At 44.3% G+C, this 12,385-nt stretch overlaps 1 protein-coding gene across 1 annotated transcript in view; it reads right to left on the bottom strand.

The window, feature by feature from the left end:
• Positions 1-12,385, bottom strand: part of SERBP1 (SERPINE1 mRNA binding protein 1) — a 40,631-nt gene that overhangs the window by 19,541 nt on the left and 8,705 nt on the right. Inside the window, exons 3-6 of the mRNA XM_019528287.1 lie at positions 11,285-11,586; positions 9,842-9,982; positions 9,631-9,702; positions 9,043-9,117 (exon numbers count right to left, since the gene is read on the bottom strand). Coding sequence (XP_019383832.1) covers positions 9,043-9,117; positions 9,631-9,702; positions 9,842-9,982; positions 11,285-11,586 — 590 coding nt within the window. The remainder of the gene's footprint in view (positions 1-9,042; positions 9,118-9,630; positions 9,703-9,841; positions 9,983-11,284; positions 11,587-12,385) is intronic.

Here is a 12,385-nt window from a genome sequence, read left to right as displayed (position 1 = left end):
CCACCCCCAGGGTATCAGCACAGCCCCATGCTCCCCACTCCAGCAATACAGCTGGGAGCCACATGGTGCTGAAGCTGTGTGGGGGCAGGGAAATGGCTGGGGGTGGAGCAGGGCTGGGCTGCTCGGTCCTGCCAGCTCCCTATGGGTCCTGTCATCTTTGACAGGCAGCCAGGAGCAAATAAATATTCATTTACTAAATTTTTCAGGGGCCACGCAGGCCAGATGCAGTCCACAGGCCATATTTTGCCCACCCCTGCATTAGAGCCTACTCTTTCGCATAGATACTTTTTTGCTGTTGTTTGTTTTTACATGTCCCATAGAAAGGGATAGAGACAGCAGTGGGGTGGCAAGAAAAAGTCAAGTAAGGAGGAATTACTTCTTATGTTGGTCTCAAATCTACTAGTCTTTTAAAATATTATATTTTGTCGTTCTACCAACCCAACAATTTATACTGAAAACGCAATACCTGCACCTGACTTGAAACAGTAAGCTGTATACAATTTGAGATTCTGATGTGAAAACTTACAGTAGAATTATTTTTGATGGAACTCAAGAGATACTATTTATACCTTATATGAAGATTGTTACTGTGTTCAGTGTAGACTGTACTCTTATTATGGAGAACTCTCAAATTCTCATCAGTCATTCACTGAGTATTTTTCAGTTGCCTGAAACTCTACCAAACTAAGTGTTCCTGGCAAGTATCTGCTGCAGGGCAAATTCTTTCACAATTTTTCAGAGCATGACATTCAAAAGAAGACTGCATTGTTTTGGCCTGTTCTGGCTATGAAGAGAGATTAGGACAGCTACTCTCTATGGATAATGGTTAAGCAAGGGTTTGAAAATCTACATGGCACCAAACGTGAGTTTTGAGCCATCCCCAATAAAAATGCAGTCAATTTGGCCACATCTTAATACTCCAGAATGCTTATACTCAGTAGAGTTGTATCCAGGACTGAATATTCCCAGTGCTTGTGCCCAGGTGCAGTAAAGGAAAAAAGGAGGAAATCAAGGCACGAAGGAGAGGGAAAAGGGCAAAAACATCCTGGGCCAAAAGCAGCAGCAAAAAATAGGAGGAGGGAGGGAGAGAGTTTGGGGCAAAGGGAAAAATCGGCAACAAGACAAAAGCTGGTGAAGAGTAAGAACACAGTGGAAGGGGAAAAGACAAAATAAGCTCACTACTATCAAAGAGGAGACAGCAGTTGGAGAGGGTAAATCTGAGAAAGCAAGTGACTTCAGACCATCAAGTACACATCTGCAATGAAACCCACTATTTCTGTCTCAATGTTCCAGCAATGGCTATTGAACCCTCAGGAACCCTCCAGCCCCCTTTATCAGCAAGCAACAGACTGCTGGTCCAGGTGGAAGAGAACGACCAGGGATTTATCCCTGGTGACCTTGTTCTACATACTACATTTTGTTCTTTCAGTTTTTCTAGATTAGACAGTTAACTTTTGTGTGGATCTTTTAATGTAACAGAACATTACAGTTAAGTAGTCAACAGTTAAGATATGCCAAAATTAATGCTACTCCCTTAATTTGATATCTCCCCCTCCAACATACACATTAAGAAAAAGTTTCCAATGAATGTTACCATTTTCCCAAAGCTACTTTTTGCCCTAATTCTGTGCAGGTGGCCATGTATTACTAACTGTTCATGATCCAACTCGGCAAAAAGGATTACTAACCTCCTCATGGGCTTTTCTACAACTTTCTCATCAAAATATTAACTTTACAAAAATGACTTCATCACGACAAAATTTTCTGAGGCAGGATGGTAGTCTTTTCCCCAGTATACACCTGGGGAACTGAGGCAGAAATTAAAATGAAGTTGGTTGATTTGGGATACTTGATCAGAAATAACCGAGACCTGACTGGAGCACTTCATTTAAAGGGCTACTTTATAGGCCCCAAGTAAGGTTGCATTTTATAGAAGTTGTCATTCTGACAGCTCTGCACTTCAGCATCTCAGATTATCAGCCTTTTAAACTGGGTATCCAGAAAATGAGAGAATCTAGTCCTCCTCAATAGCTTTCAACTGCCTCGACCGCAAGACCATCCTTTCTTCCTACAGTTCTATGCCTCACTTACGGACCACCATCTAATACACAAATGAGGTAGGGAGCTGAAGATAACTGCACTAACTTGCTACAAACACATATTCTTCCCCAGAACAGTGCTCTGGTGCACTGAATGAGTGAAGCCTTAAGCATGTGAAAAACTAGCAATCATAATACACACACAAGGCATCCTGACTTTAAGTGCTTGATTTTCCAATTTAACAATGTTCATCAGGTACAATAATGTTTGGGATATCACAAATGACAACTGAATTCCAGAACTGTCTCTTTTTTCCTTCTTTTTTAAATACCCTGTACCATCACAAAATGCTACAGATGGTTTAACCAACTCATCTGATGCTGCAAGCCACAGGAGTGGTACAGGGCTGCTCTGCAGGCCAGGTCAGGCCCCTCATGCTGCGTATGTACACTACTGGCCACTCCAGCACTACACAACATGCAGTCCCCTGCATGTCCCAGAGTAACTGGTCTGGGACCATGCTGCACCCACTCCAGAGCTGTGCTACATGTGGCACCTCCCTGGTCTCTCCAGGATGTGCACCGCATCCAGTACACAAAAGATGGGCAAGGATGAGTGCTGCATGGGGAGCACGGGGCCATCTGGTACACCTCACATACTGTTAGTAGATCCACTCAAGACCCCCTAGGCATGCTTTGGAGCTCTACAGACTTGGGCCACAGCTGGGTCCTCAGCGGCACCCAAAATGCAGCCTGGCCTGGCCCACACAGCTCCATGGGATGGGGTGCAACCGCCCTGCCCGCAAGAGTCCTTGTTCCCCCAAGCCCTACCAGGCGTAACAAGGAATAGTGGCCATAAGTTGATGGAGAGTAGATTCAAGCTAGATATTAGGAGGCGCTACTTCAAGTCAGGGCAGCTACAATATGGAACCAACTTCCAAGGGAAGTGGTGCTCGCTCCTACACTGGGGGTCCTCAAAAGGAGGCTGGATAAATCACCTAGCCGGGGTCATCTGACCCCAGCGCTCTTTCCTGCCCATGACTTGATGACTACTTAGGTTCCTTCCAACCCTACCAACTATGAAACTATGAGGATGCCATCTGGCAGGGGCAGGACGCTGGGTTTGGGGGGCTCCTGGCTCAGCCTCTGTGCACACTGGGCATAGCATGAGTGAGGCAGAGTCCCCCAGGCCATGGCAGGAGGCTCGGGGCTCTGAGAACAGCTGCACACTTACCTCTGCCAGCCTGGCCCATCCGGTCCCAAGCAGCACATGGCTCAGCTGCTGCTTCTCGCTGGTGCTGACTCAGCTGGGCCTGTCTCATTCTGAGCAGGACACAGGGAAGCACCAGCTGGGATGACTTTGCTGCGTGCTGCTCAGGACAGAATGGACCCGGCCAGGTCAGCACCAGCAAGAAGCTGTGGCGGCTGAGCTGTGTGCCACTTCCTCGCATGCTGCTCAGCACAGGCTCAGCCACAGCTTTGCCTCTCTGGTGCCAACCCATCCCGAGCAGTGCGGGGAAGCAGCACGCAGCTCAGCCGCTGCTGCTTCTTGCCTGTGCTGACCCGGCCGGGCCCATCCCATCCTGAGCAGCATGCAGCAAAGCTGGCCCAGCCACTGCTTCCCTGCGTGCCATTCGGGATGCAACAGGTCCAGCCGAGTCAGCACTGATGAGTAGCGGCAGCTGAGCTGCATGCAGCTTGGGACCGGCCGGCAGAGGTAAACAAAAGCCATGACTTAGCCACATGCCCCTCAGGCCAGGCCAGGCCAGGCCAGGCCAGGCCAGGCCAGGCCAGGCCAGGCCAGGCCAGGCCAGGCCAGGCCAGGCCAGGCCAGGCCAGGCCAGGCCAGGCCAGGCCAGGCCAGGCCAGGCCAGGCCAGGCCAGGCCAGGCCAGGCCAGGCCAGGCCAGGCCAGGCCAGGCCAGGCCAGGCCAGGCCAGGCCAGGCCAGGCCAGGCCAGGCCAGGCCAGGCCAGGCCAGGCCAGGCCAGGCCAGGCCAGCACCAAGGAGGGGAAGCCATGGCTGAGCTGGTCCTAAGTAGCATGTGGCTCAGCTGCCACTTTTCTTCGCTGGTGCCAACCTGCCCGGGCCCATCCTGGCCCGAGCAGAAGACAGACAAACCGGCCCAGCTGCTGCTTCCCCGTGTGCTGCTCAGGACTGGCTTGGCCAAGCCTGGAGGGCACTGGTGAGGAGAAGTGGTGGTTGAGCTGTGTGCCACTTAGGCCAGGCCAGGCCAGGCCAGGCCAGGCCAGTCCTGAGCAGCACTCTGCTCAACCGACAGTCTCCTCTTCTCCTCACTGGTGCCAACCCAACCGGGCCCATCCCATCCTATCCTGAGCTGCACACAGCAAAGCCGGCCCAGCCGCTGCTTTGTCACGTGCTGCTCAAGATGAGATGGACCCGGCCAGGCCAGCACCAGTGAGGAGAAGCAGCTAAGTGGCATGTGCTCACGCTACTCCCCATGCTCCCCCGCTGCAGCAGCTTCCCTCCACCCCCCACCTGCTTCCAGCCTGGTCCTGGAAGCACCACGGGGCTCCCGGCCACTCAGCTGTTCCAGCATCCATTCCCCACCCCCCCCATGTCCAATCTTACATTACTTTCCACTTGGACTGGGGGGGGGACGGACACCACTCCAGGGTCGCAAGGCCAGAAACCACACAGGTTTGGGGCGGGGGTGGAGTCAGGCTTGCCTTACTGCTCAGCAACAGGCTCCTGCTGGGTCCTACTGCCTCTGTCTGCCTGTCACCTTTGACAGACAGTAAGCGGCAGATAAAAATTAATTTTCTAAAGTTTTGAGGCCCCACAGGCCATACAGAATGGGCAGCTGGCTGGATCCGGCCCGTGGGCCATATTTTGCCCATCCTTGCTCTAGAGTAATCTTACTGCCTTAACTTACAACTTCAGTACCTTTGATATGAATTTACTTTCTTTCTTTGAGGGATATGGAAAAACATAGCTAGTACCAACTATAAATCAGCAGCACTTTGCACCTGCCACAAACTAGGGCATTAACTAATAATTAATTACCTAATTGAGATGACAAAATAGTCTGGTAAATAGAAAACATTATAACAACGCCTTACTTGCATGAGAATAAGATTAGCAAACTTCAAAAAGATCAATTAAACCAACTAACACAACTGTCTGAAGTTTAATATATATTTATTATGTAACTTCATTTCCAGTCTATTTGCAAGTTTCTTCACACCACTTTGAACTATGGACCATGCATTTTTTTCAATGTTTCCATAGCCTTTCACCTTTCTGTCACAATGTCAATCCCTACATACCCAGATTCATTCCTACTTCCACCATACCAATGTTCAAATATTCTTGCCCTCAAATCTCACACCTAAAACTATTCTTTGCCAAACTCCCAGTCACCACTTTCTAAACTCTCATCTATGCCCACAAACCGTTCAGATTTCAAAGAGCAAAACCAGTGCAATGAGCAGAATATGACTACCACAGCAGGTTTCACTGCAGGCACACCACATTCCAGGAGGAACATATCTGTTCACCTTGGTGTAACACTTTGGAAGTGAGACAGATTGCATGTTGTGACTGATGCTGCAAATAAGGCAGATTTTCTGCCACATTAACAAATGAATAGGTAGCAGAGTTCTTACAGTTTGTCCTCTGCAGACAACAGCTGTTTAATACAGACAGCAAATCCTTGGCAGACAACAAGTATTCCGTTGACAGCCAGATAATAGGAAACACTGCATACACATCAGATTTGTTATATGCAGGTTTCTGCCCCGTCACAACTTATTTCTAAGCTACCTTGTTGTCACACAATACTCTGGCTATACTTGGTTTCAAGAATTATGAATAAAAAAGCGAACTTTTTCTGTAACAGAAATACAGCTTGTCATTTAAAACAGAAATGTAGGCTTCAGGTAAAGAGGCAATTTAAACCTGTGCTTTCCTTTCTTTTTCCCACCCTCCTCCCCACTTCGGTTTTTCACCTAAAATTTGAGTCAAAATGCTTCTTACTCCACAAAATTTGTGTTTTGCTTTTAGATGTCCCTTACTGGATTTCAGGTATTGTTCAAAACCTGTTGGTTCCCTGTATCTAACTCCACCAATATACTCCACAAGTACATCACATACTAGTATTTAACTCTAACAGTAGAAACTTTTTGATCAACTATCAAACATATTTGAAGTAGGAATAGTCTGCTTTTGTTTTAAGCATTTAGCTTTTAATTTTATCTTTAAAATGGATAAACTAAGCTTTTAGCCTGTTGAGCATTTTTGTTCAATATTAGAATTATTTATATAATGGCTTTAATTTAACTAAACTTGGAATAAACTTCTCTGATTGAGCCCACTCTTCTAGTGTCACAGGCAACTGTCACATTATGTCATGCTATATAGTTGTAGTTTGTAACGCAACTTGGGAAAAACTGCCTGAACAGAAGTATTCAGAGTACTGCAGCCAATACTAAAACTCCAAGCAACTTAACATTCTAGCAGTTTATGGCTCTCAACACTTACTTTCTTCTCTTTGTCTTTTTAACAAGGCATTTAGCAGAATTTACAGATGTGCTGGAATCTGACAGGGCTGCTCCATGAGCGCTTCTGCTGTGGCCTTAAAATCTGCACGCTCTGGGCTGTCAACCATGCACCTTAGTACCTGCACCACCCCAGCCCCAGCTGATCTGCTTGAACTGTATTCCAAATGGCTAGCTAATGTCAAACTAAAGCACAGCCAATGACTAAAAGGCTACTAAACACAAACTAATAATCTGCTTTAAAATAATTTTAACTTGAAACAGTAGGGACCTAATGGGTCATACACTTCATCTTGCTGTACTATAGAAATGTCATTATTTCCAAGGCAGAACCTACTAAGTGGCTCTACTATGGCTTTGAATAACTCTAGAGACTATTTAAAAAAAGGTGTTACTTGACTGCTTGTTTCTTTACTGTATTGTTTTAGGGCTGAATCTCAAATCCAGGTATTTGGTTAGTCTGTGCCAGAAATTCCTGCAGACAACTCACCAGCCTTTAGGTCACAGAGCAAAGCTGGAAAGCAACAATGCAGGGGATATGTGGACTATCCAGCATTACCACTGCAGAGGAAATTGGGTGATGGAGATGCTGACATATGTCTGCTCACCTGAGCATTAGGGCAGTGGTTTTCAACCTTTTTTGTACCAGGACCCACTTGTCAACGTCAAAGGTCAACCCACTGCCCCCCATGTGGGTTAGGAGGGGGAAGGCATGGGCAGCCCCAAGCAGCCCCTTGCAGGCTGGAACTGTGGTTTCCCACATTTTTCTCCTTTAAAAGGAGAAACCATTTTTTGAAGTTCACTGATCCATTTTTAAAGTTTGTTTGCAACTCTTTCATATATTCTTGCGACCCACTTTTGGGTCACAACCCACAAGTTGAGAAACACTGCATTAGGGGGTAGGCAGCTCCCACAATAAAGTAGAGCCTCATGTTAACTAGGCAAAACACACCATCTTTCATAGTTGGTAGGGTCAGAAGGGACTTAAGCAGATCATCTAGTCCCACCCCCTGCCATGGGCAGGAAAGGATGCTGGGGTCAGATGACCCCAGCTTGGTGGCCGTCTAGCCCCTTTTGAAGACCAGTATATCCCTCCACACCTTTGAAATAGGAACAGGATCTGGCTCTCTCAAGTCTACCTACACTTTGTTTCTTGGTCTCTCTTCAGAGTCCTCTCTCCTAATTATCCATAAATTAATTTATGAGAAAGCCATGTAGTATTGGACCCAGGGTTAGAACTTTTTAGATACCCCTAGATACACATAGGCATTCCATCAAATCTGGGTATCATTTTCATCTGAAACTATCATGAAGTATAACTGAGTGCTCTACTGAAGTTATTATCTTGCAGTTTTGCTCAACATCTTCATAAGCCTCCTGGTTCCACTAATATTCATTCTGTTTTCAAAAAGCTACTTACTCTCAACCAGCTAGTGAAGTCATTAATATCCAGAGTAGAGTTCCAAACCATCCTTTAGAAACTTAAGTAAGACTAAGTGATCTATCTGAAAAACGATGTATGGACACAGCAATTTAACTGGAGGGAGATGCATGCATGGGGACCTACCTAAATTGCAGTGCAAGTCTGCAGTGCAGCAGTGCCCTTAGTTTTGTTCCCCCCAAAGGCCAAGGCAAATATTACGGCATTAATTATCTCTCAGCCACTCAGTGGTTGCTAGGGGTGGGGAAATGGCGGCTGTTAACAAGCAACATTAAAGGCACCACTAATTTTCACTGCAATTTAGGAAAGGCTCGCTCTATGCATGCATGTTTTCCTCAAATCTGGCTACTGTCAATAAAGCTACCTGGCAAGCCAAAAGCTTTAGGAAAAATGTGGTGTGCCTACTGTACCCCTCCCTACTTAGTTCTCCAATCAGTTGGGGTTGAACTGCATTTGGTTTCATTTGAACATCTTATTATGGAAGCATACTGAAACAGATCTAAATAGTGATCTAGAGTCTTGATGAAAAGGAACTTCCAAAACAGTGATTTTCAACCAAGGTGTCATCACACCTTGAGTTGCCATGAGATCTTTTTTCAAAGGTACTGCATGATATTAGTACTACTAGGCATGCAAACACCAACACAACTCACAAGACAGACCCAGAGACTTCAAACAGGAATCCATAGTATCAAAATTTTCTGATCAGTCATGGTCTTTTTGTAGCAGGAAAATTAGTAGTTTTCTGTATTAAAAAAGTGAGCCACTTTCAGAAGAGGAAAGTGGGGCGGTCTTGATTTTGTTGAGAAGAGTTCTAGAAATAGCTTTCAACTGACAACTACACCTTTTAAGTATTCAACAGTACTTTGACCACTTCCAATATGTTGAAGAAAGGCTAATGGGAACATAGTTAAATAGGATGAATGAATGAGTGAATGAATGAATGAGTGAATTTCAAAAACTAGAGAAAAATAAATTTTCACATGCTACTGAAATTAAAAACAAACAAACAAACAAACAAAAAACGCAAGTATAGTACTCACTTATTCTCAGAATCAGCAGGCGGATGTTCCTCTCCTTCTGGCGTTTCCTCGGTTACATTTGACTGATCCAGGTCACTGAAATTAAAAGATTTTTTTCCCCCTCAGCCAGCATTAAAAAGTTTAACACCACCAAGAGATTACTACTTGGAACTTAGTTCTCCATTGTTATGGGGTCTACTCTACCTTTTTTCACAATTTTAGAAAAATATTTTGTGACTTTCAGGGCAACTACCTCAATTTATTGCAGAATTTTCCCCAAATCCCATGCTGCTCCTAATAGTTGAGCCCTATTTTACAACTGAGATGCTTCCTAAAACACAAAACTAAAACACAATTCTATCACTAAACACTTAAAGTCAAAGTTACACTACCAAAAAGCTACTTGCAAACTTTGATGGAAATATGATGCATTTAGAAAGCATTTAGATGCTGTTTTCACTTTGACAACCCCTCCCCACAAAAACAAAGAGCGTGCACAACCAGAAGTAGCACGTTCCAAGGCAATTATGTCTATGTTTCATAAATGCTGGAAGCAGCATTTATATTTTAATTTTTCTAAGAAATTTCAAGAAATCAGAGATTACTAACGTTAGCTCATCTTTGACGGTTCCCCAGTTGTGTGATCCACTGCCACCACGCTTGTCCTCATGCTTTAGGCCACTGAAATGTGAATGTGAAAGAGAACTAACAAAACTGAGTTAACATAATAGTGTCTGGATACAGATATTCAAAAGGCAAATTAAGAAATATGTTCATTTTAAAGAGTAATGAAATGAAACACAAAAGTGTAAAGACTTACGATCTATCACTTCCACTATGCCTGTCAAATTCACGTTTGCCACGAGAGTCAAATCCATCTCCTCTGCCCATGCCACGACCACGTCCACGTCCTCTTCCACCTAGACCACCACGACCACGCATAGGTCGGTCAAGAATGGGTCTACCATAGAACAGAAAATATTAAAATATTCTACTTCTAAAAGTTTTAAGAAACAGCTTTTACAATCAAGGTTTTAAATGCATACTCTAAAACTAAATACCAAAAAAAAGAATAAAGTCCCAAGACCAAATTTATTTTGTGATTAAAATGACAAGCTTTACATAGTTGGACTTAAATCCTGAAAGTGTTTTTAAAAGGTATCAACTGCTTGTTTCCATGACATTTAATTATTAACCATTTAAAAAAAATAATTAAAACTATCACAAAGACGCCATTATTTTTTCTATTCATCAGCAATCGTATTTTTCCCCAGCTTACTTCTTTAAGGAAAAACAAAGTAATACCCTAGAGCTTCACATTAAGAGCACATGACATTCACTGGGTGATTTGGGCCATGTCTACATGCAAAATTTTACTGAATTAATACCAACTTTAAAACCATTTTAAATTAGATGCGTGTAACCTCCAGAAGGATTACCCTTCTGTTGGTTTACAAGTGGCTGTATAGGTAAAGCAATGTGGCAACTTATAGGAAGCATCAATGACCAAGTTAATCCAGGGCTGTTCAAATGGCAGCTTGTGGGCCACTGAGGAATAAACTGTACCCCTCAGGCTCCAGTTACTTTGCTTTCCTGCTCCTGTGGCCAGAGTCCCCAGGCTCCTCCTTCAACTACCAGTACCTGACCTAACCCTGGGGAGAGGGGTATAGCCCATGAAGCTAAAGGAGACCATGGTCAGAAGGCTCCACAGAAGCAGGGGAACCCCAAGTACCCCATGGGGCAGTGGGAAGTGCTCTCCACGTGGCAGGGAGCAGAGAAAATGCATGGTATGGTATAATAAACCCTCTGCAGCATGAAAAGTGCTCACATGGTGTATCAAGTGCCCTACGGTACAAGGGGAGGGGTCACATGACAGCACGCAGCTTGCAGCACAGCATGAAGCCCAGGGGCATGCACTTGGAAACTGGACAGCCCTGACTTAGCCTATTAAAAGGTGCCACACTGCTCCACCTTCTACCTAACTTTTAGACTAATGCAACTAATTATTTCTGTTGATCACATTAGACTTAGACCAGTACAAAAAACTGTCCATATGGGCTTCTGTACTGATCTAAAAGCATACCTTTAAACTGGTATATTCTATACTCAGATTTGGCTTTGATCCACAATAATCTAGGTCAAATACAGACAAAAGCTATGTAATAATAATAAAAAAAGATAACTATTCCACAATATATGATTACAAATGAACAGAAAAGAGGGTTCCACTCCAGTAATCACAGATGCAAAATGAAAGTCTTACTTATCCACAGAAAACTCTCCTCCTTCACCCTTCTCATCAGCAGGCTTATCAAATCGGCGCTCACGTGGAGGTCGTCTCTCCTGCCTCCTGTCAATGGGTTTGCCTTCACCCTGAGGCTGCTGCTGCTGTTGATCGGGCCTTCTGCCAATTCGTCTTATCCCTAAAATAGTAGGACAACAATCTGCATCAGCAAGTTGATGAAGCAACTCATTAAAAGAAATTGTAACTCTATCACAAAGCACAAGCCAATACAGAACTGACCATTTAGATTTTTCTTCCAAATCTCCTGGTGACCAAGCACTCTGGGAGTATTACCTTTTACAAATAAAGATAATATTTATCATTTTACCCCAATTTGAATTCCTTTTACTTTTACTCAACTCTTTGAGTGTGTGTATTACACAGGAGGACAAACAGCTACATGAATAAAACATGTGACAAGACTATGGAAAAGAGCTGTTGATTTTTTAAAGAACACAACCTCAGATTAACAATGTTTAAAAAAATCGTAGATATGAACAGTGACACTGTTTTGGTGACAATTATACTTAGTATCTTATTCATCAGGTTCACCAGAACTCTTAAGCCAGGCAGCTAAGGTACAGAAACATCAAAGTGGCTTTTGAACATCTTTGTGCTCCACCTGCATTCATTCTAGGCCAGATTCAAGGATGAGCAATTCCCAGTGTGCTTTGGCCAGGTACACTCCAGCCACAGATTATTTAGTCTCTGCATCACCAAAATGCAGCAGTCCATAACCTTTGCTGAGCAACACTGAACAGAACAAAGTAGACAGCATCATACTTTTGTTTCCTCAGGCAATTTCATTTTCCACTTTCTAATTTCTTGTGGCCATAACACTGGAGGGTCTCGTAGGCAACATGTCCATAAGCCAGAAGTGAGTACCACTGCCACACTGACTAGAGCTTCAATCATACACCAGGATACCTTTAAGCTAAATGCTATACAAATTTAGCTGCCCACTCCAGCAAACAGCATGTATGCTTACTCCCTGACAGACAACATTCACTCAAACCATTTGTCCATGAATGCCATCTTTTGAAACAGCCTATGTTATTGGAATAGCACAAGTTTTTTGGT

The sequence above is a fragment of the Gavialis gangeticus genome, unplaced genomic scaffold, assembly GCF_001723915.1.
Source record: "Gavialis gangeticus isolate Ggan-Ray unplaced genomic scaffold, GavGan_comp1, whole genome shotgun sequence".
NCBI classification, from domain to species: Eukaryota; Metazoa; Chordata; order Crocodylia; family Gavialidae; genus Gavialis; species Gavialis gangeticus.
This window is presented reverse-complemented; position numbering and strand designations above follow the sequence as displayed.